A 22,032-nucleotide genomic window follows, 5' to 3' on the forward strand; every position below is an offset into this window, starting at 1 on the left:
ATAGATTATACTCCATTTAAAATTATTATAAAATATTGCCTATATTCCCTGTGCTGTATAATATATCCTTGTATCTTATTTATTTTATACACAGTAGTTTGTACCTCTTAAACCACGACCTGTATCTTGCTCCTGCCCCCCTTCTTCTCCCCACTGGTAATCACTAGTTTATTCTCTAGATCTGTGAGTCTGTTTCTGTTTTGTTATATTCATTCATTTGTCTCATTTTTTAGATTCCAAATATAAGTGATAACAACATTGTATGTTCTTTTGTGTCTTTCTTCTTTTCTTCAATATTATGCTTGTGAAATTCATCCATGTTGTTGCTTGTGGCTATGGAATATTTTCACTGCTATTTAGAATCCCTTTGCATGACTAAATCACAATTTATTTACCCATTCGATGATAGATGGTCATTTGAGTTGTTTCTGATTTTGGCCATGACTATTCTTGAACATGTATCCTGGTGCCCCTACACATAATATTTGGAAAGTATATACCACATGTGGAATTGTTGGATCATTGGCTATGTGTATCTTCAATTTTAATAAGTAAAGCCAAACCATTTTCACCTATTTACACTTCCATTAGCAACGTATGAGAGTTCCTGTGGCTTTACATCTACCCTAACACTTGGCATTGTCAGACTTTTAAATTTTTGTTGATCTGGTGGGTGAGTAACGATATTTCTTTGCAGTGTTAATTTGTATTTCTCTAATGAGGTTGAGCAACTTTTCATTTGGACTTCTTGGTTGTTTGGATTTCTTCTTTTAGGAAGTGCCTGTCCAACTCTTTTTCTTATTTTTCTACTGAGTTGTCCATCTTTTTCTCATTGAGTTGTAAGAGCTCTTTGCATATTCTGGTTACTCGTCCTCTTCCAGTCATATGTGTTCAAATACCTTTTCCATTCCTACTGCTTGTCTTTTCAGTCTCTTTATAGCGTCTTTTAATAGATGGTCTTAATTTGGTTGTGGTTGATTTTTATCAAACTTTTCCTTTGTATTTAGTGTTTTATGTGTGTATCATGTTTAAGAAATATATCCCTACTCCAAGGTTATATATAAAGACATTCCCCTATATTATCTTTTAAAAGATTTCTAATTTTGCCTTTCCACATTTGAGTCTTTAATCCAGTCAGGATTTATTCTAATGTATGGAGTGAGGTAGGGATCCAGTATTTGTTTGTTTGTTTGTTTGTTTTGTATGGGCCAATTTTCCCAGGACCATTTACTGAAAACTTGTCATTTCCCCTACTGCTTTGCAATGCCACCACTGTTATACATCAAGCCCATATATACATGTGGGTAAATTTTAAAAAATTCATTCTCCTCCTCTGGAAGCAACCCCATCAGCGTCCCCTGCGCCTGGCATGTGAGGCAGTGCCCACTGGGAATGAGGGCCTGAGGAGCAGCAGCTGTAGCATCAACCACCCCATCTTCCAAGAGGGCACTAAGGTCAGAGCTTCCCCCCAGTCTTCATCACTCTTCTCCCTCACCCTGACCCATTTCCTCCCCTCACTCCACCATGGCCTTCCCTATCCCCAACCCTTCTTTCTTCCTCCCTCAGGGCACCTTCATAGTCACATTTGATGTCTCCTACAAGGCCACCCTGGGAGACAAGTTGCTTTTGAGGGCCAATGCAAGCAGGTGAGCCCAGGCCACATATGGTGTGTCCTTCGCTCTCCTTTTTCATGCCCCAGCCAGAAACTCCTCTCCTGGGTTCCTTCCCAACCAGTCACCCCTCTCTCCCTCCAGTGAAAATAATAAGCCTACATCCAACAACACTACCTTCCAGCTGGAGCTCCCAGTGAAATATGCTGTCTACACAGTGATCAGCAGGTACTTAATCCCTGGCCCTCCCCTTGGACCTTCCTCCAAGCCTAGTACCTCCTCCTGCAGGCCAGCCTGCTCTTTTGAGGATGGGTATCTAAGCTAGCCTCTCTGATTCCCCACATGGCAATTCTTGTGACCAGCCATATATTTATACCATAGCACCATATCCCACAATTCTTGGTTCTTCTCTGATGAACTGACCTGCTGGTGGGACACACATACCTTGCCATCACTGTGTATCCTCTTCTCTCTCTCCAAGATGCAGGCTTCCTTTAACATGAAGCCAATTCTAGCCTTTGTGCTAAACACAAATACGCTGAATTGAAGCTACTAGATTAAGACTGAGGCTTTTCTGAGCACTCTGAAGTGGGGAGGTTGTGCCCAACAGGATATGGTCTGTCACCACACAGAGTGAAGAGAAGGTCAGGTTTTCACAAAACTCAGAGGAGAGCAGAGATGTGAGAAACTGCTGGGACGGTTTTTAAGAGCCCAGGGCTGAGCAGGCCACAGGAAATGCAAGTGTAGGGCTGCTGCTCTGGGTTCTAAAGGCTGGGGAAGGGTCAGGGGTGGGCTAGGCTGGGAGCAGGACAAGGAGCCCCACCCACCTGGCTAAATTCCAGAGGCTTTAGAGTTGATCAGAAGCTTATAATATTGCCATGGGGCAGAGTTTGCTGCTGTGCCAACTTTTAGGGGAACTAGAGAGGGGGTTCAAGCAGTGTCATTGCCCTTCCAAATTCCATGTGTGAATTTCCCCTTCTATCCATGGGAAAACACTGAAACTTACAATAAGAGCTTACAGTCATATATACTTACGATATGCCAGGCCTTGTTTTAAGTACTTTACATGTATTTTACATTTATTTAACCACTCTATTAGCTCTGTGATATAGCTATTGTAAATTTATTTATTTATTTGTTTATTTATTTGTTTATTTATTTATTTATTTATTTTTGGCTGCGTTGGGTCTTCGTTGCTGCACACAGGCTCCCTCTAGTTGCATCGAGCGGGGGCTACTCTTCGTTGCGGTGTGTGGGCTTCTCATTGTGGTGGCGTCTCTTGTTGTGGAGCACGGGCTCCAGGCGGGCTTCAGTAGCTGTGGCATGTGGGCTCAGTAGTTGTGGTTCGTGGGCTCAGTAGTGGTGGCTCACAGGCTCTAGAGCTCAGGCTCAGTAGTTGTGGTGCACGGGCTTAATTGCTCCGCGGCATGTGGGATCCTCCCGGACCAGGGCTCGAACCTGTGTCCCCTGCATTGGCAGGCGGATTCTTAACCACTGCGCCACCAGGGAAGTCCCGATATAGTTATTGTTATACACCTTTTTGCCAACAAGGAAATCCAGAGATTTTCACCCCTGTCATTCAGCTGGTAAGTGGCAGAACCAGGAATGAAACCCAGGTGGTTTGGCTCCAGAGCTGTGCCCATGGCCATATACTACATGCCTCTCCAAGGATTGGAGAAGCTGAGTGATTTACTCAAATTTGAAAAGAGGTTTAGAACTGGGAGATTTTAAGGTGAGAAAACTGAAGCAGAGAGAGAAAGGGGTAGGATGGGGAGCAGCGAGGAAGGCTAGTATACTAAGTGGAGAAGTAGATTTTAACATTTACGGCACTGCTACAAACCTCATCACGAGTGTGTTACAGGCATTATTGTTAGCATCTCCGTTTTAAAGAGGAAAAAACTACAGGGGCCCAGAGAGGTTAAGGAATTTGTCTTAAGTTACTCAGGTAGGAAGCGGTGGACCTGAGATGTGAACCCAGGTGGTCTGGCCTATGTGCTTAATCACCAAGCTGACAGTCACATCTGTGGGAAAACTGTGGGGCCCATGGAGTTTCTGTAGGGCTGGCCTGGTTTCTGTACACTAGTTACTGGTGAAACCTGCAGGTCCCTCTGCTTGTTTGCCTGATTCCACTGAGCCCTTAGATGTTAAACCCTAGGAAGACAGGGATTATGGCTTGTTAACTGTTGAATCTCCAGAGTCAAGCACACAGCCTGGCAGATGATGAATGTTGACTAAAGGAGGCCATGGATGGATGGATGGATGGATGGATGGAAAGAAAGCCACCTGCAGCCTGGGACATTTATGTCCACTCTGTGGGCTTGTGTCCACACACCATCTTTCCTCCCAATTACTTAACTGCCCCAGGAGAGCCGGATCTATTTTCTTCATTCCCATCATGGAAGGGCTTGCACCCCATCTCCAGGCCTTGGTTCCCTCAAGTCCCCTTTGGTTTATTTGTTCTGGCAGCTGCCTCTGCAAGCATTATGGGAGGCCAACCGTGTACCTAGTAGAGAAAGCAATGGGAACGCCTTTTTCCCATGGGAAATGTTCAGACATCACGAGAGGTCATGTTCAAGTTGGGCCTTTAAGTGAAAATTTCCAGAAGGGGAGTGGGTAAGGACATTCCAAGCAGGAAAAAGAAGAGCTTGAGCAAAGTCATGGGGAGAGGAAAGGGCCGGGGTCTCAAGGGACAAGCTAGCAGTTCTGGGGAACGGGGGCAAAGGCCACGAAGGAGAGGACCTGAAGCTGAGGCTGCACAGTCACAGGGGGACCATCATCGCTCCCCTGGGTCATCTGCTGGGCCCAACAGAGCCCTCAGCAGCAGGCTGGCGTGCAACTGAGGATGGTCCCAGGGGTGCTTTTCACCAGCAAGCCCTCTCTCTCTCCAGGCAGGAAGAATCCACCAAGTACTTCAATTTTTCAGCTTCTGACCAGAAGAGCAGAAAAGAAGCCGAGCATCGATATCGTGTGAGAGGCCAGGGAATATCCACGTCTGTCCTGCCCATGTGAACGTAGGAAGCTGGTGGGCAAGGATGGAGAGGAGCCGAGGGCTGAAGTCAGGAAAGGTGGCGGGGGATTTGGGATGCTCCAGGGACCACAGTAATGTTTTGTCTCTATTTTCTGCAGGTGAATAACCTGAGTCAGAGAGATCTGGCCATCAGCATTCATTTCTGGGTCCCAGTCCTGCTGAACGGTGTGGCTGTGTGGGATGTGGCGATGGTGGCCCCTTCACAGGTGCCTGCCCGCCTTTTGTCACTCTCCAGGGTCTGATCCCACAGGGCCTCACACCCTCTCACCAGGGGACTGTGGATCATTCTATGGCTATTCCTCTCTCGTCCTAGAGTCTCCCCTGTGTGTCAGAGAGGGAACCTCCCCAGCAACCTGACTTCCAGACCCAGATGCCAAGCAGTCTCGTGCTGGTGAGAAAGATCCCACCGCAGGGCGAGCTACGAGCTGGGGGACCCAGGGAAATGTACTGCTGGCTGTGTCACCATGTCTACGTTCTGTGATTGTCCATCTATCCCCCACCCCGAATGTGATAGATTTCATTTTCTCTTGTGGTTCCTCCTTAAGTGAAGACCCTCCTCCATTTCATTCCTCTCCTGTCCCCAGGACTGCTCCGTTGCTGACTGCCTGAGGTTCCGCTGTGACATCCCCTCCTTCGGCATCCAGGAGGAACTTGACTTCACTCTGAAGGGCAACCTCAGCTTCGGTTGGGCCAGCCAGGTGTGTCCCCTCCCAGACTCAGGTGGGGCCAGATGTGTCTGTGCCCACCTCCAGCCAGGCTGTTTCTCTAACCCCAAGCCCTCCCCAGAGCTAGTTCCCAGCCCTCCCCTTCTTTTTTGCAGACTTTGCAGAAGAAGGCATTGGTCGTGAGTGTGGCTGAAATCATTTTCAACAGATCCGTGTATTCCCAGCTTCCAGGACAGGAGGCATTTCTGAGAGCCCAGGTAGTGACCGTGTGGTAGGCAGTGACCAGGCTGGTCAGAGGGCTCCTGATGCTAAATCTGTGATGCTGGGTGGGGGGCTTGCAAGCCTGGAGGGAGGAAGGATGGAGGTCCCTAGGCAGGCAACTGTTCCTAAGCCCATGAGTGCTTCTGTATCTCACCCCTTGGAGCAGAGCCTGATGAAGAAAGGGAGGGAGTTAAAGATTGGGAAACTGGGAGGAGTCTGGAACAGCAAGAGGCCTGATACTTTCTGATCCCCAAATCAGGTGGAGATGGTGCTAGAAGAGTATGAGGTCTATAACCCCATCCCCCTCATTGTGGGCAGCTCTGTGGGAGGACTGCTGCTGCTGGCTCTCATCACAGCTACGCTGTACAAGGTGAGTGTTTTCATCCCACTCTTGACACCACCAGCATCCAACCCCTGCCCCCCCACAGACAGGATGGTATAGCAGGAAGAACTCAGACAGTGAAGTCAGGCAGGTCCGGGTACACATTTTGGCTCTTACTCGCTGTATAATGTCAGGCAAGTTGCTCAGCCTCTCTGAGGCTCTTTCATCATTTTCGAAATGAAATAATACCTACATCATAGAGTGACTGAAATGAGACAAACATGAGGCCGGGGTATGCAGAATCTTTGCTTTTCTGCTATGGATGATGTGTACAGCTACTGAGCTGGGCACAGAGAAGACACTCAGTATGTGATAGTTGTTGTTCACATAAGTGTTCTGGCACACAAATACAAGTCAGTTTGGTTTCCTTCTTCTGTCTCAGCTTCTTCCTACTCCCAACTTCCTACCCTGCTCTCTGATCCAGATTTTCTGATTTATTTCCCCTCATAGTGTGGCTTCTTCAAACGTCAATACAAAGAAATGATGGGTGACAACCCTGAAGACACTGCCACATTCAATGGGGAGAATCTCAGCTGTGAGGCCCCCAATCAGCCTTTGTCCTAAGAATCCACTTTCCCATTTATCTCTACCCCCGTGGGCTGACTTCCATGGGAATAAGTTCTGTGTAGATCTGGACTGGCCTGAGCAACTTACCAGGTGCTGAGTCATCTTCCCAAGGCGTTGAGAGGTTTTTATATTTTTACATATCTACCAGACTTCTTCAGTGATGACCCACTTTTTACAGAAGCGGGCATGATGCCAGCATGAATTCTCATATGTATAAGAATTGTCACATTAAATGCAGATGTTTATAACACACTTTCCTTGTATGAAAGAGCTCTAATCTAGGGACCTGAATGCTGTTCTAGTAAGGGGCGAGGGGCTGCTTGTGGGTATAGAAAATGTTCTCTCTTTCTCAGGTGACTGGGGCCTGTGAGCATCTTTTCTTAATGGTGCTGTGAGTAGTTTTAGGAGAGGAGGGCAAAATAAGCTGTGTGTGTGTGTGTGTGTGTGTGTGTGTGTGTGTGTGTGTGTGTGTGTGTTGGTCATGGGTTTCAGCTTAGGCTTCAGGCTCCGAGCTTGTCTGAACCAACATCCCCCTTGAATGGGGTCCCCCAAACTAGGAGAACCAGGCTTCCAGAAAGGGAGCATCTAATTTCCCCCAACTAACACAGAAGACCCATTAAAGGTGGTCATAGAGAATGACCAAAATATTCCAAATGCAGAATTAGGTCATCAAGATCTACACAGAGGGCTGTAGATCCTGTGTTTGAAATCACAGTTGTCTCTAGACAGCGGGAAATCACAGAGGCCCTGAATGTGTGTCAGGAAAAGAGTGGTACCTCAGGATCTGCAGCCCTGAGTCTCCACTGGGCCTCTGACGAGCTGCCTGGATTTAAGTCATTTAATCTCTGAGAATCTCAAATTCCTCCTCTGGAGAAGGTGGAACCAAACATAGACCTTGCTCCCAGAATTACCGTGAGAAGTCAGTGTATGTTAAAGCCCTTTACAGCCTAGAGCCCTAATTATTAACAGGTGAGAGGGGAGGGGCCGTCTCCTACCTGTCCATCGAGGCTGTTCCCTCGAGTCCCTCCCAAGTCAAGGTCTCCGGAAGAGCACGTGGACCGCCCACTGCACTTAGCGCACGAGCCCAGCTCTAGCCATCGACGCCCCGCCCCGCGGTCCCCACGGAGCCCGCGGCCACACACAGCTTCCACACTTTTATTGTGTCTGGGGGCATCGGCGAAGGCCTCAAGGTTTTTCGTAGCCCGTGGGCAGAGGGTTGACCCGGGGATTGTGGAAAAGAGTGTGGTTGCCGTCTCCCCAGGAGAAGGGCTGTGGAGAGAGGGAGGGGAGCGAGGCGTCAGCCTGGGGGTCCCCCGCACCCCCTCGCTCGCCCGCCCGCACGCACGGCCAGTGTACCTTGGTGCGGATCCGGAGGTGATGGTAAGGGATGAACTCTGGGCGCTCGTGGTGGCCCGAGTGGAGCCAGGAGTTGAGGGTGCAGAGGGCCACGCTCGGGAGCGCCAGCGCGAAGGTCAGGAGGCGCCAGGTGCGGGCTGCAGCGGGGAAAGGCAGCGGTGAGAGAGAGATGGACCGGGCGGGAGTGGGCGGCGGCGCCAGGACCCTGGAAGGTCCTAGAGGCAGGAGTGGGGGACAGATGGACCAGGTCAGGAGGCCACAGGGTCAGGCCCTGGCTGCACTCACCTCCTGTCCCTCCGTGGTCTCCCTTGGCCGCACTGGCCAAGCCCCGACCCAAGGACCTCAGAGGCAAAGCCATGTCGGTGAGGGAAGCTGGGGACAACGGTCCTTTCCTTCTCCTTCACTGAGGCCTCGGTTCCCCTCCCCTCTGTGCCCGCCAATCACCTGTTGAGTCTGTAACGTGGGTGGCTATTTTTAGGGGGTTTCTATATTTAAAACGAGGCCTGACTGTCTGGAGGTCTTTCTCTCCAGACAGCTGCTGTACAGTGCCTCTTATTTTGGTAAGGGGACATTTAAAATACAATATGCCATTCTTTTTATAGTTGTGGGGAACTATTTTGTTCAATACTCTATTCCCAGTGGCTGGCACACAGTAGGCCGTTAATAAATCTTTGTAGAATGAATTGTGTCCTTTTGAATCTCAGGTTTTTTCAGGTGTAAACTGTATAATAATTTGTACCTTAAATGATCTTTATGAACATTAGGTAAAGCAACAGAGGATTGTGCCAGCCTACAGTCTGGCACGCAACAGGAGCTCAGTATATGTATTAGTCACAGTTCTTTGCAAAGAGCAGAACTCCCTTTAACTAGCTTTAAAAAGATAGGCAACTGTGAATCTTAGGTAGCTCGCAGTATCTCTGGTACCGCCAGAAACAAACCATCCTGTGGGCCAGCTGGGCAGACAGTTCGCACTGCTGGACACTGAGTGCCAAAATCTTCATCAACGCTGCCATGGAAAGTGTCACCAAAATTTGATCAATAGTCAATCTAAGAAAGACATGGGGACTTCCCTGGTGGTCCAGTGGGTAAGACTCCCTGCTCCCAATGCAGAGGGCCCGGGTTTGACCCCTGGTCGGGGAACTAGATCCCGCATGCATGCTGCCACTAAGAGCCCGCATGGCACAACTAAGACCCAGAGCAGCCTAAATAAATTAATTAATAGATTAATTAATTTTAAAAAAAAGAAATGGAAAATTTTATTGGAGGCAACCTGAGGGTTATAACCGGGGAGACAGTCTTTCAGAAAGCTCTGAGGATTGTTCCACCTGTTAGAGGTCGAGATACAGTTATGTAAGTTTTTGAGACAAAGGGTTATACATCAATGTAACATACTGACAGTTTACATACTCCAACAAGGCATGTAGTGGGCTATTGTGACCCCTTACAGGATTGAGAAAGGAATGTTATCTCCAAGGAATTACCTTGCTGGCACCAGGAGGAAATTGCCTTTTTGGGGGGGTGGAGGGGAGCGAGTAGGCATTCCTGTGCCTTCTAAGGGTATCTAGTTAATGTATAAGGCAGATACACAATGCACACTAAAGGGGAGGGGGTACTGGCTCAAACGGGCAGAGAATTTTATGCTTAAAAATTTCCTTGTCCCGCCTTAATTTGATCTCATCAAAAGCTAGATACTTCCACCCTCATCCCCTCTTGAAAACGGATTCTTCATGAAACTTGCATCCTTCAGTTGCTCTCTTCTCGATCAAAGAATCATGTGGGCACCAACTGGCAACACCTAGGCATTGCCTGTGCCATAGCTTCGAGAAAGGCTGGGAAGTATAGCTCTGGCTTCTGCCTTCAGGAGGTAGGAATTGTTATCTTGGAGAAAATGTAGGACGAGTATTCCAAAGATGCTGGACAGCCACAAACTTGACAAGTGTCTACTGCTAAATATGTTATTTCAGTCTGAAAAATCAGACTACTTGGAGGAAAAAGAAGAAAGCACATGCAGGGCTGTGTGAACCCTAGAGGCTCTAGAAAAGTGCAAGACAGGGCAGGGCTGATGTCTGCCTTGTCCGTGGTTCTGTCCTCAGCACCAGCACAGAACCTGGCATGAAGTGGGTGTTCTAAAAAGGTGTATTTAATGAATGTTTGGACCGTGTTACTTTGGATAACGCTATAGAAACACCTTTTCAGAACTACAGTCCAACAGGATGCCCCCAGCTTTGATCAAGAGCTGATGTACCTGATATGAATTTAATATATAAAAGAAAAATAAGTTTTATGTATTGATACCTAATCTAAATATATGAAAGAAAAATGAGGAAGGTATATTTTCAAGAAGGGGCTCCATACCTGTTCCTCCTGATGGGTCTCAACTGGTTCTACTTGTCTTTTTTCAGCTTTTTGTTTTGTTTTGTTTTTAGTAACTTTGTTGAACAGTTAAATGTTATATAGTGCTGCTAAATTATTCCCACGCCCTCACCAAGCTGTAACAGAATTCTTCCTAGAGTTGCTTTTTCCCAGTTGTATTTTGGAATTGCTGCTGAGAAGATGGGACCTTACTCCAGTTAAAGTTACTTGGCTTCTTTGTCCATACACAGTCCCCTCAAGCCCCCTCCCTACTGAATGATTATGGCTCTTGGAGAAAACAAAAATGAAGGGGGTATTTTTACCTGAAAAGGTTCTAGGTGCCCCTCTCTCCACTCAGTTTCGCTGGTCATCACCGAACAATTCCCTGGGGATTCCCATCCCTTGGCCTCAGCTTGGAGGTTCCCACGAAGAGCTGGTACTTGGTCAACGGCGCAAGGGTTGCTAGCATCCTCTGCTGCTGTTGCCCTCTTGTGGCGCACCTGCCCAAGTACACCTCCTGCTGAAAATCCGATGAGCCCATACTGATAAATGTATACACTGGCATAACCACCAACACAATCAAGATGGCGAACATTTCCATCACCCCTCAAAGTTCTTTCATGCCCCTGTGCAGTCAGCCCCTCCCTCTCCCACCCAGCCCCAGATAATCACTGATATCTGCTTTCTGCCCCTATAAATTAGTTTTGCCTATTGTAAATTTTCATCTAAATGTAATTGCATATTCTGTATTCTTTTGTGTCTGGCTTCTCTGGTCTAACATCATTTTGAGATTCAAAAGGAACAACTTCTCCTCTCTCCTGTCCCTCAAATCTCACAATTTACAGAAGGATTTAGGGAGGTAGTAGGCAAAGGTATGTTACTGGAATCCTTATATTCTTGGTATGGACAAGCATTATATTAAGTGATGTCTCAACATCAGTGATTAATAAATTATTTCCCTTGTGTTTTATAAAAATTATTTAAAAATTATTTGTTGGTTTTCCCAACAATGTGCTATTAGCATAAAAAAAAATGTGGGGTTCGATGAGAATTCAAACAGCATAGAAGTGGCTCAGAGCATTACCCATCCCGTTTCCAGGCTTGCTACCTAAGTCCTTTTTTTTTTACTTATTATTCTTATCTTTTCATGTGTACATGTGTTCTCTTTTTATTTTTTTAATTTTTGGCTGTGAGGCTTGTGGGATCTTAATTCCCCAACCAGGGACTGAACGGGGGACCTCGGCAGTGAGAGCACGGAGTCCTAACCACTGGACCGCCAGGGAATTCCCCTACCCAAGTCCTTGACTCCGCTTTTTCCCCTAGCTCTGCACCTCCGACTCAAGTCTCTTCAGGCACCACATCCTTTTGGTTCTACTTCAGAAAGATTTCTCAACTCCATCCTCTCCTCTCTGTTGCCAGTTCTACTGCCTTACGTGCAAATCCTTGTCATCATTTGCCTGGATTATTGCAAAAGACCCCTTATCAGCCTCCCCTGCTTCCATTCCCTGCATTCTGGTTTATCATCCATATAATCCACCAATGACAGCTCTCCCTTAAACCCCAGACTCCAGCATTAAATCTGATGCCACTCCCCTGCTTCAAAGCACCTGTGCCTAAACGCCACCCACAACATGGCCTGCAGAAAAGAGTTCAAATGCTTCAGCACGTACGGCAGAGCTTCTCAGCCTGGCTTTGCCCCACCTCTGCAGCTTTACTCGCCGTGGCCTTTCACACCTCTGTGCTTTTGTACTTATTTTACTTCCAACTGCCCAGAATGCCCTTCCCCCTTTCCTGTCGCCTAAACTTGTCCTTATCATGTGAGCCCCAGCTCCACTGAAAGCTTTCCCAAACTCTCCTATCACACTTGGTGTGGTGACTGCTGCAGCGGCACTGAGAACCATCACGAACGTCTGGTCACATGTCTGACTCCCCAGTAGACTGAGCTCCGCGAGGGCAGAGGCTCTGGCCTACTGCCTGACACAGTAGGCACTCAGTAAATGGTAACTGAATCAAGGAACCACTTCCGGCTGCTCCGGTTTGTTTATGCTAAGACTCAGATTCTTTTATCTTTGTTGTCCTCCCAAGATACAATGTGGACACACTTGGAAAGTTAACCAAAGGGACCATGAAAGTGACCACACCCAATCTAAGTCTTCCCAGTCAATGAGATCATGGTTATTTCTATAGCAATAACAGAGAAAAGCAACTAAAAACAATGCTGTTTACTTGGGTCCAGTGCATTTCATCTGCGCATCTGTACTAATGAGATTATCTGTTCTAAGAATTTCCACACGTTGATTAAACCTCACGACAACTAACCAAGAGAGGGACTATCACCCCATTTTACAGATGAATAAACTGAGGCACCGAAAGGTCTTAACCTTGCCAGTGGTCATCCATACTATAAGTGGCAGAACCAGGACCCAAACGGTCTGGCTCAAGAGAGCTTCCTGCTAATTTCTCTGCTATAATGCCTATCTCAGTAGGACAATTTTGAAAAAGAAACTACCTTTCCTCCATAATCCCACCGCTTCTAAGAATAATATCTTCATGTTTGCATGTTTCTTCAGGCTTTGCCAACGTGCCTACATATTCTGACTACTCTATAGTCATAGTTCAGCTACTGAACAAGAGAAAACTACTCCAAGCAAAAGATGAGTCTAATTTTGCTTTCCGAAAAGAATTTGTGCATCCTCTTTTTACTTGTGAACATTTTCTGGCTCATTCATATTCTTTCATAAGGATATTTTCATGGCTACATACAATTTTTATTTAAAATCCCACATTTTATTCATTTCTTTTATTACTGGAATGTCATTACTACAGAAAATGCTGTCATGAGCATCTTCAGGCCACACACAGAGCTTATTTTTTTTGAATCTCTTGTGTAGGAATCATTCTCAGGAGTGCAGCTGATGCCCTATGTAAGAAAGGGCCTTTGGCCTTCATAAAGTAGACGCTCTTCTGAAAGTCTGAATGGCTGCAGTTCAATTTGCTAGTGTCTGAGACTGAGCCAAGCCTGATGACCGTGGCCCATTCATGGTCTTGGGGGCCCTAGGAAAAACACAGCAGTTCTGGCAATGCTCTCTGAGTCAGCTGGGACACAGTCAGTGCAGTCAGCCCTTGTGACAATTGAAAGTGCCACAGGTTGCCAAAAACTTTGATCTTGTTAGCCACCATAATCCATCACTCTCTCTGTGACTATCATAGCTCTCCCCTCCTACATTCCCTGTCTAGCCTGGGCTTTCCTTACCTCTTCCCGAGATTATTGTGTTTCCTACTTGGCCTTTCTTCCAACTGCCTTACATAAGGCTGTCAGATACGTTTCTTACTGTAGGGCAGATCTTCCTTTTTCCACAGCCTGGGACACATAAAAAATGTTAACAATGATTTGTGCAGCACACTGGGATAAAGGGTTGAGGCTGCTTCCAGCTGGAGGTGCCTGGCCTAGTGCTTCTGGCTATCCCAGGCCCCACCCATCTGTCCTAGGGGTTAAAGCAGTGGTCTCAACCCTGGCTGCACACTAGAATTAGCCAGAAGTTTTACAAAATTCTTTTGCCTAGGCTGTACCCCAGAGTAATAACAATAATGTACAGCCAAGGTTGAGAACCTTTGAACTAAAGGGGTATCTCAGGTTATCCTCAGTAACCTCCACAGGTTACTCCTTCTTTCACTACAGTGTTTCCCTCCTGAGCAATGGGTCCAGGGTATCAATAGACTAAGATCGAGTCCTGAACTTGGGTGTGTGCAGCTCTCAGTAGCTGGACTGTGTCACATGATGATAAAATTTAACTTCACCAAACCGCCTAAGCCTAAATGATTGTGTCCGGGCTGGGGGTACACAGTGGCCTAGTGGAAAGCTGAGAAAGCTGGACCTGACGGAAGGCGGGTGCGCGGGGTGGGGTAGGGTGGTGAAGGCAGAACGCAGCGGACACCTTGGGAACAGTAGTAGAGGCCCGGATTTTAAGGCGGGAGGGGCTGTGGTTGCTTAAGGGAGTTAATGGCATAACTGGACTCCAGGAAGAATATGGAGGGTTGAAAGCTGAAAAGGGCAGTGGAGGTGCTCGTCCCGCCCCTTCTACCCCGGATAACGCCCGTGTGCTTTCGGGGCTCATGGGGCGCCGCATCAAAGGGGCTCGGCGGAGGCGTGTGTTCAGAAACGCCCCCTGGTCTAGGTGGAGGCGGCGGGCCCCGCTGCTGCCCATCGCCATCCCTTACCCACTGAGACCCCGCACCTGCGTGTCTCCTGCATGACACACCCGGAGTGCAGCCGAGATGGGGCCGGTCGCCCCCACTCTCCAGAGAGGGCCAGACCCCAGCTCCGGGAAGGCCATCCGCAGCGTGGCAGGGGCCCAATCCCGAGAGGGCTGACCCCCGAGGGAAGGCGGAGAGAAGCCGGCAGCGGCGGCGCCTGGCTCCGCTGCGAGGGAGGCCGCCAAGCCTCCACGGCTGGCAGCCTGCGCAGCGCCTTCTGGGAAATGTAGTCCCCGCAAGGGGCCGAGACCCGGATGCGGAGGGTCCTGGGCATCCTTACTCACCCTCCGGCACGGGGCGCTCCTTCCCCTGCCGCCCTGCTTGCTTCTCCTCCCAAAAACCCGCCCCACCGGTCCCCAGGCCTTCCCAAGATGGGCCGAATCGGTCAGAGCAGTGAGCACACCATAAAGAGCCACCGAGGAACCACATCCCAGTCCCTAACTAGAATGTGAGAGGAAGTAGCAGGCTGGGGCGCCCGGGCGAGCGAGCCCTGGTGGAGGTGACCGGGCCTAACGCGGTGTGGTGGCACCTAAAACCTCTCGCTTAAGGAAAGACCGAGAGTGAGGAACTGGCCTCTGGCAGAGAATTTAAGGGAACATCCCCAAACTCAGTAATCAAGAGAAGCGACCTTGTAACGCGATATTTCAAAAAATCAAAATGAATGCAAAAAATTCATGGTGAACAAAATATCAAAATATCGAAGATTTAAATAAAGACAGGCATCAACCCTGTATTTTCTCCACCCTGCCTCACTCACCTCACCCTAATCATGGCCCTGGTTCCAATCAAACTTTATTTACAAAAGCAGGTGGCTGGCACAGGTGGTAGCTTTCTGACTTAAAAGTATATATAGGGGGACGTCCCTGGTGGTCCAGTGGTAAAGAATCCACCTTGCAATGCAGGGGACAAGGGTTCGATCCCTGGTCAGGGAACTAAGATCCCGCATGCCGCAGGGCAACTAAGCTCACGTGCCTCAACTAGAGCCCGGGTGCGGCAACTACCGAGCCCATGCGCTCTGGAACCCACGTGACACAACTAGAGAAGACCTGCGCACCGCAACTAGAAAGAAGCCCGCGCAACATAAGGAAAGATCCCGCATGCCTCAACAAAGATCCCACGTGCCACAACTAAGACCCAACGCAGCCAAAATAAATAAAATTAAATAAATAAATAATAAATAAACCTTTAAAATATATATATATGCATAGATGTATCATTTACCTTGATTGCGAGTATTTTCATGCTCCCTTAAATTTTGCACTAGAGGCTGGTGCCTCGCTCATCTAACCCTAGTGCCCCTCTGCTGAGTCCCCTCAACTTTGGGAGCCACATATCTGCCCTGGCACCCAGAAGTGGACTACATCTGGAAAGGACCCTGATTTTGGTCTAAGTTCAGCCACCAGCTGCCTGAGTGACCTTGGGCCAGTCAGGCTCCACCTCGCCCTCTGTTGACCCCCAGAGCTGTGTCTTCCCAGAAGGGGCATCTTTTTCTTCACGTGGTGTCATATAAGCTAGAGGAGACTTGGATCATAGCTGCAAACCGGGGATTAGGAAGCTGCTTCGTTGCCTCTAACCTGCTTCTTGACACCCACAAGGCTGAAGATTAGACACTGCAACACTGCAACAGAAAACCCCCATGCCTCCTCTACCTTACTGGTCATCAGAAAATAGCAGCAAGAAAGTGGCCCATTTCATTCACACCTTCTAAATCTCATGCAAGGACATTGGAAGAACCTAATATGCAAGGGAAGCTAAGAAATGTAGTGTTTAGTTTTCCAACAACTTCAGTCCAGAGAGCCTCTTTAGAAGGAAGTGAGAATAGATTCTGGGTGTCAAATGACATCCCAAACTATGGGAAAGCCAAGTTTGAATGCAGGTATAAACCCATGCTGGCAAACATGCACCCTACACGTAGAAGAATCATAAACTTTTTGAGGGAAAGCTCTGCGAGGGGCCTTGAAAACCACCTCATCCTATCTGCTTATTTTACAGCTGAAGAAACTGAGGCCCAGAGAAAGGAAGTGATTGGGGATTGGGGTTGGACAAAGAGTGGTATGAAGACTCTGGCACGGGTGAGCTGGAAGAAGAACCTGCAGAAAACTTCTTGGTGCCCAAAGAGTTTCTAAATTTACAAAGATTGTACTGAGGTTTGAATGCATTGAGCCTAATTCAGATCCAGGAGAACGCTGGCCATTAAGAGATGTAAGCATTTTTCCAGGTCATGAAAAACAAAGAAATTGTCCTAAAATACTAAAGAATTCTTCTAGATTAAGAGAGACTAAAGAACCATGAAAACTAAATGCAGTATGCGCATCTAGTTAGGATTATATCCTGGACCATAATTTTTTTTTCTTATGCTATAAAGGCTATTAGTGGAATAATTGGTGAAACTGTAATTAAGTCTGTTCATTAGATGACAGTACTGGATCATTGATAATTTCCTTGTTTTTAGCAAATCCACATTAAAGTATTTAGGAATAAAGAGAGAGAGAGAGAGAGAAGCATTTTGAACTGGGAGGAAATAAGAACAGAAAAAGAAAGAACAGAAAGAGATCCTGAATCCCATGGAAGAGAAGCTGCGAATCACCCAGGTAGTGTGATCAGACCTTCCTCAAGGTGTTCTGCACCTGCCCCACGTGGGATGCTGGGGACTCAACAGGGACAATGCAGAGTCCCTGTCCTCCTGGAATATGTCTAGGGAAGGGAGGGAGGGAGGGACTTTGGCTTGGGGCGGGGGGGGGTGCTGTTCTGGCATCCCCAGTGCACCTCTCAAAGCACCTGCCAGCCACTGTTGAGCTTCTGGGTGGGTGGGACTCCAGCTGCCAGCCCGTGGCCACACCCACTGCCCAGCACCAGCCTCTGTACCGCCCACCAGGCTCAGAGGAGGAACCAGGCTCCCAGGACTGGGTGAGATCAGACAGAACTGGATGGAGTCCAAGCTCATGTCCAGAAGCCAGGGCCAGCCCAGGGGAGACAGTATTACTGACTCCCCCTCCCTCCGAGCCCACCCGGGGCTTAGCGTTTACAGAGCACCTCCACACCTGCTTGCTTCCCAAAATAGCCCTGCGAGGGGTGTCTGCCGGGGACTGTCTCTCTGAGGCTCACAGGGCCCAATACTCGGCCCTCTGACCAAGGCACACAGGGGTTTGCCTGGCCTTGCTGAACCCGTAAGCTCTGCCCCTACTCCCTGGCACATACGGAAAGGAGCTTCAATAATACAGGGTGATATCTGGGGTCGGGGAAGCAGGGAATTCAGGGAAGGAGGGCCGGTCTGTCACCTGGGCTGGGGGCTGGGGAGGAAAATGGCTGGTGGGGGGCAGGAAGGGGTGAGAGAAAAGAGAAACTGCCTCCACTGCATGGGTCTTTCTCACCCATGAGAGTGTAGGGTAGGGATGGTCACCCGCAAACGCCTTTCTGTAGCTGTTAGGCAAGTAATTCAAATGAAACTCGCTGAGTCAGGGACACACCAGGGAGCGGTGGGGAATGTCCATGTCCGGGGCAGCCACTACTCAGCCCTGTCAACACGTTGCTGGATTTTCTGATCCTCTCCCCTCTCTCCTCCCCAAAAACACCAAACTAGAAATCTAGATTGTGATGTGAAATCTCCCAATTTAAATGTTGGCTCATGGGACTTCCCTGGCGGTCCGGTGGTTAAGACTCCGCACTTTCACTGCTGAGGGCATGGGTTCGATCCCTGATTGGGAAACTGAGATCCCACAAGCCGCTGGCAAAAAAAAAAAAAGGTGGCTCAGTAGTGTAAACACACACACACACACAGTGAAGGCCAAAGCAAACATGTCCGCTGTCTCTGGCCTAAGCACTGGCCACATGCTTGGAGAGTGAGGCTGCCTCTTTCCCAGCTCAGGGCACAGTGAATGCCGGATAAACCCCTGTTGGATTAAGCCCATCCTTCCTGTTTCCAAGGACTGGCCTGCCTCCCTGCTCTGGGCAGGACCTGTCTCTACAATTGAGAGGAGATGGGGCACAGGGCTATTTACCTGAATGTGAGAAGTTAGCTTCCAGTTGACTGAAAGGGATTTTGCAAACAAATCTTCCTCCCATGCCCACCTCTGCCATGTACCTAACGTCCATCTGCAGTTGACCTGATCATAACAACTATTTATTGAATGCCTACTACGGATGCACCTGGCTCAGGCCTCCAACTCAGTCACTGGCTTGTGCTATTTTGAGATGCCACTGATGGGGAATATGCCAGAACCCATCTGTTCATCACAGACCCAGCTTGAGGAGACAAGTGGCATCCATTAGATGTCACCTTCATGAAGCCTCTTAGACTTACTCCAGGTGATGCCCTTTCTCCAGTGCCAGCATCGAGCCTGAGTCCATCTCCTTCACGACACCAAACTACTCCAGGACTGGGGCTGTCTCACTCATTTCTGTAACCTTTGGGAGAAGCTAGGAAGCGCGCTGGCGTGATGTCTGTGGGCCGACACCACCGGTGACAGGGTGACAGACTTCAGGAGGAGCAGGGAACTGAGGACTGCCGAGTCCTTTCCTTGATGAGTCTTTTCATCACCCCTGTTTTACAGATGAAGAGACTGAAGCTCAGAAGAGGCAGACCTGTCCAAGGTCACGCAGTCACAAAGAGAGAAGCCTGGACACTCTGTGCTAGAAGCTGAGAGAGGAGTTACCTCACATCCCTCCCCTTCGGCCCCTCTTCCCTGTGGATACGGTTCTAGATGCACCAAGCCTGATGAGAGACAAGATTTGGGGACAGGGCACCAGATGCATGAGGCTCATGGTCCCATGGGGTGGGCATTAGGCCTCCCCCAACCTCATAAGGGCTACATTCTGTGCCTCTCCCAGGAACACAGCCAGCTACGGGGAGGAGAGCAGGGCCTCACAGCTTAGACTCTGCTCTGGGCACACATTGTGCAGTGCTTCGGGAAGCCTTCCTCTGGCTCCCACACACTTTAAGTTTTACCAATAGAAACACATTTGTTTACGGAGGCAGCCCGCCCCAGCGCTCTGGCAAAATGACCATGTCCAGTCCCCAATGTCCGGGCACAAGTGAATCTTCACATTTTCTCCTCTGTTGAGGGATCAGAGAAAAAGCCTGGGGAACCTGCGAGGGAAGAGGCTAAAGAAGAGGAAGGGGCAGACGACCAACCTCGGGCCTTCTGCCCTTGCCTAGAAATGTCACCAGGCACCCCCCGAACTCAACAGACAGGCCTCCCGGTCCTTTGCTTTGGCCCTGGGCCTCACCAGCTTCACCCTGTAAAGACAGCTCTCTTTCAGAGGGGTCATAAACCCCAGAGCTCACCTAATGGTCCCAAATTCAAACATCTGATCCTTGTGCTAGAACACAGCCTTCCTTATGGTCCCCTCTGGAGGTGAGGATCTCCCCGACCCCCTCTTCCCCTACTGCGTTCCTCACGGGGGCTTGCCTGGCGTTGAGCCCCTTTTCTCTGGGCTGAGGTAACTGCCGCTCTTGGTGTGATTAGCCCCATCACTCCCTAGGCCTGTGAAGGGACACACCTAGACTGCCAAAGGTGTTCTGCATCTTAAAGCAGCTGGGCCAGCTCCTGCCATCCCCAAACTCTCCCTCCAGCTGGAATCCCAGCTCTAGGGCCTCAGAGAACAGGCCTAAGCCCACTTTTCTGTTCCAGTTCCTCCAGCCTGGGGTTCCCTGATTCAGCCCACCAATCAGCAGCCCTAGAGGAGCAGAAGTGAGGTTTGCTGAGAAATGCTGGTCCCCTCAGGCTTCTTGAGGACTGGACCAAAGTCAGAGCTGAAGTCTGGGCTGCAACTTAAGCCAGGGATACTGACAGGGGCTGCGCCCCTGGAGCGTCCGCTGGTGCTGGCCCAGGTTGGAGCTGCGGGCAAAGGCCTTGCCACACTGCAGGCAGATGTAGGGCTTCTCACCACTGTGCGCCACCTGGTGGGTGAGCAGGTGGGAGCTCCGGCGGAAGCTCTTGCCACACTCGCCGCAAGCGTAAGGCTTCTGGCCCGTGTGAGTGTGTTGGTGCCGCAGCAGATGTGAACTGTCTCCAAAACTCTTGCTGCAGCTGGGGCACTTATAGGGCTTCTCGCCTGTGTGCGAGCGTTGGTGTTTAAGGAGCTTGGCGCTGTGGGAGAAGGATTCGCCACATTCTGGGCAGGCATAGGGTCGTTCACCCATGTGAATGCGCTGGTGCTCGGTGAACTGGGTGCGCTCACTGAAACCACGACCACACTCAGGACACTTGAAGGGCCGCTCTCCACTGTGAATGCGCTGGTGCCGTAGGCAGTCCGAGCTGTTGGTGAAGTTCTCGCCACGCTCACAGCAACCGTAGGGCGTCTCCCCAGTGTGCGATCGCTGGTGCTTGAGCAGAGAAGAGCTGCGCCCAAAGCTGTCACCACACCAGGCACAGCGGCAGGGCTTCTGGCCCGTGTGTGAGCGCTGGTGCTGCGCCAGGTTGGAGCTCAGGCTGAAGCGCTTGCCGCAGTCCCCGCAGCGGTAGGGCTTCTCGCCCGTGTGCGTGCGCTGGTGCTGGATCAGGTTGGCGCTAACGCTGAAAGTCTTACCACACTCAGCGCAGGTGTAAGGCTTCTCACCCGTGTGCACCCGCTGGTGTTTAACCAGGTCCGAGCTGCGGCCAAAAGCCTCCCCGCACTCCAGACATTTGTGGGGCCGGAGGCCTGAGTGGGAGCGACGGTGTTGGATGAGGTTGGAGCTCAGGCTGAAGCAACGGCCACACTCAGGACAGAGGTACGGTTTCTCTCCAGTGTGTACTCGGTGGTGCTTAACCAGATCTGAGCCACGTCGGAAGCTTTTGCTACACTCCGGGCAGCAGTAGGGCTTGTCGCCCCCATGGCTGCTTTGGTGGTGAATGAGGTCAGGGAGGTAGGCTGCGGACAGTCCACACTCCTGGCACTCGAAGGCTCTGGAGACTGCAGGATAGTTGGTCTTGGCAGGGGCTTCTTCCTCCCCAGGGCCAGAGACTGACCTATGTAGGTACTGCAGGCCCATCATCATTTCCCGGGCGGCCGGCTGCCCCGGCCACACCAGGAAGGGCCGCTTGGGTGGAACAACTCTGCAATCGAAGGCGGACCTCGGGACTCCCTGGGATCCTGACGACCGGTTCCACCGCTGCTCGGCCCCGTCGGAGTCCTCCCTTGCCGTTTCTGGAGCCACCGACTCCATAGCGGCAACAACGTATCGTTTCCTAGATACCAACCAATGAGCTCACAAGCACAACCACAGCTGGAGACACTCGGGACCCAGGGATTCAGCACCGGAAATGGAAATGTCCACCAGCCCGGCAGTTCTAGGAAGCGGCAGCGAACCGTCTCGGTAGGTTTAACCCTCTCATTCCCCTGGCGGAGCAAGGGCTCCCATCTGCAGCCGCTGTCAGGAACTTGATACTTTCCGCTTGTTTCGGGGTTCTCAGTCCGTCAGCGCGGACTTCGGTGCCCCGGCCACCAATGGGGGGCGGCGAAGCGAGCCTGAAGGAAAAGGCTGTTGCTGCCAAGGACACGCTGGGGTAGAGTAGACAAGTCACCTGGAGCAGCACTGTACTGAGACTCCATGATCGGATGTCTGGGTTCTCCAGA

At 49.8% G+C, this 22,032-nt stretch overlaps 3 protein-coding genes across 4 annotated transcripts in view; 1 reads left to right on the plus strand and 2 right to left on the minus strand.

The window, feature by feature from the left end:
• The window catches only part of ITGAD (integrin subunit alpha D), a 34,826-nt gene extending 28,061 nt beyond the window's left edge, over nucleotides 1-6,765 (plus strand). Inside the window, exons 21-30 of the mRNA XM_082431212.1 lie at nucleotides 1,341-1,454; nucleotides 1,567-1,646; nucleotides 1,755-1,838; nucleotides 4,499-4,577; nucleotides 4,737-4,844; nucleotides 4,952-5,029; nucleotides 5,223-5,336; nucleotides 5,459-5,560; nucleotides 5,824-5,934; nucleotides 6,397-6,765. Coding sequence (XP_082287338.1) covers nucleotides 1,341-1,454; nucleotides 1,567-1,646; nucleotides 1,755-1,838; nucleotides 4,499-4,577; nucleotides 4,737-4,844; nucleotides 4,952-5,029; nucleotides 5,223-5,336; nucleotides 5,459-5,560; nucleotides 5,824-5,934; nucleotides 6,397-6,510 — 984 coding nt within the window. The 3' untranslated portion in view covers nucleotides 6,511-6,765. The remainder of the gene's footprint in view (nucleotides 1-1,340; nucleotides 1,455-1,566; nucleotides 1,647-1,754; nucleotides 1,839-4,498; nucleotides 4,578-4,736; nucleotides 4,845-4,951; nucleotides 5,030-5,222; nucleotides 5,337-5,458; nucleotides 5,561-5,823; nucleotides 5,935-6,396) is intronic.
• Nucleotides 6,766-7,654: 889 nt separating this feature from the next.
• Nucleotides 7,655-8,309, minus strand: COX6A2 (cytochrome c oxidase subunit 6A2). The gene is made up of 3 exons (XM_082431211.1): nucleotides 8,155-8,309; nucleotides 7,870-8,006; nucleotides 7,655-7,782 (listed from the first exon to the last, which is right to left on the minus strand). Exons 1-3 carry the CDS (start codon nucleotides 8,225-8,227, stop codon nucleotides 7,699-7,701), a joined length of 294 nt encoding a protein of 97 aa, XP_082287337.1. The 5' UTR covers nucleotides 8,228-8,309; the 3' UTR covers nucleotides 7,655-7,698.
• LOC309645719 (uncharacterized protein) lies at nucleotides 7,945-21,622 on the minus strand (the record flags this gene model as incomplete). 2 transcript variants are annotated; one of them, XM_082431206.1, is made up of 3 exons in its annotated part: nucleotides 7,945-8,084; nucleotides 10,545-10,738; nucleotides 18,776-21,622. In XM_082431206.1, the coding sequence occupies one exon, from the start codon at nucleotides 21,620-21,622 to the stop codon at nucleotides 20,222-20,224; it is 1,401 nt and encodes a 466-aa protein (XP_082287332.1). In that variant the 3' UTR covers nucleotides 7,945-8,084; nucleotides 10,545-10,738; nucleotides 18,776-20,221. The 2 variants fall into 2 exon arrangements, with proteins under 2 accessions (XP_082287332.1, XP_082287331.1); XM_082431205.1 differs by having other exon boundaries at nucleotides 10,545-10,741.
• Nucleotides 21,623-22,032: the final 410 nt, after the last annotated feature.

Source organism: Balaenoptera physalus (genome assembly GCF_965194825.1).
Source record: "Balaenoptera physalus genome assembly, chromosome: 16".
Taxonomy (NCBI): domain Eukaryota; kingdom Metazoa; phylum Chordata; class Mammalia; order Artiodactyla; family Balaenopteridae; genus Balaenoptera; species Balaenoptera physalus.

What these genes read in the sequence shown, in the direction of transcription:
- COX6A2 (XM_082431211.1), bottom strand. Translation starts at nt 8,227, where the DNA reads ATGGCTTTGCCTCTGAGGTCCTTGGGTCGGGGCTTGGCCAGTGCGGCC. An exon ending in AGACCACGGAGGGACAGGAG is followed by an intron (nt 8,007 to 8,154) that starts GTGAGTGCAGCC and finishes TCCCCGCTGCAG; the next exon opens with CCCGCACCTGGCGCCTCCTG. An exon ending in ACCTCCGGATCCGCACCAAG is followed by an intron (nt 7,783 to 7,869) that starts GTACACTGGCCG and finishes CTCTCTCCACAG; the next exon opens with CCCTTCTCCTGGGGAGACGG.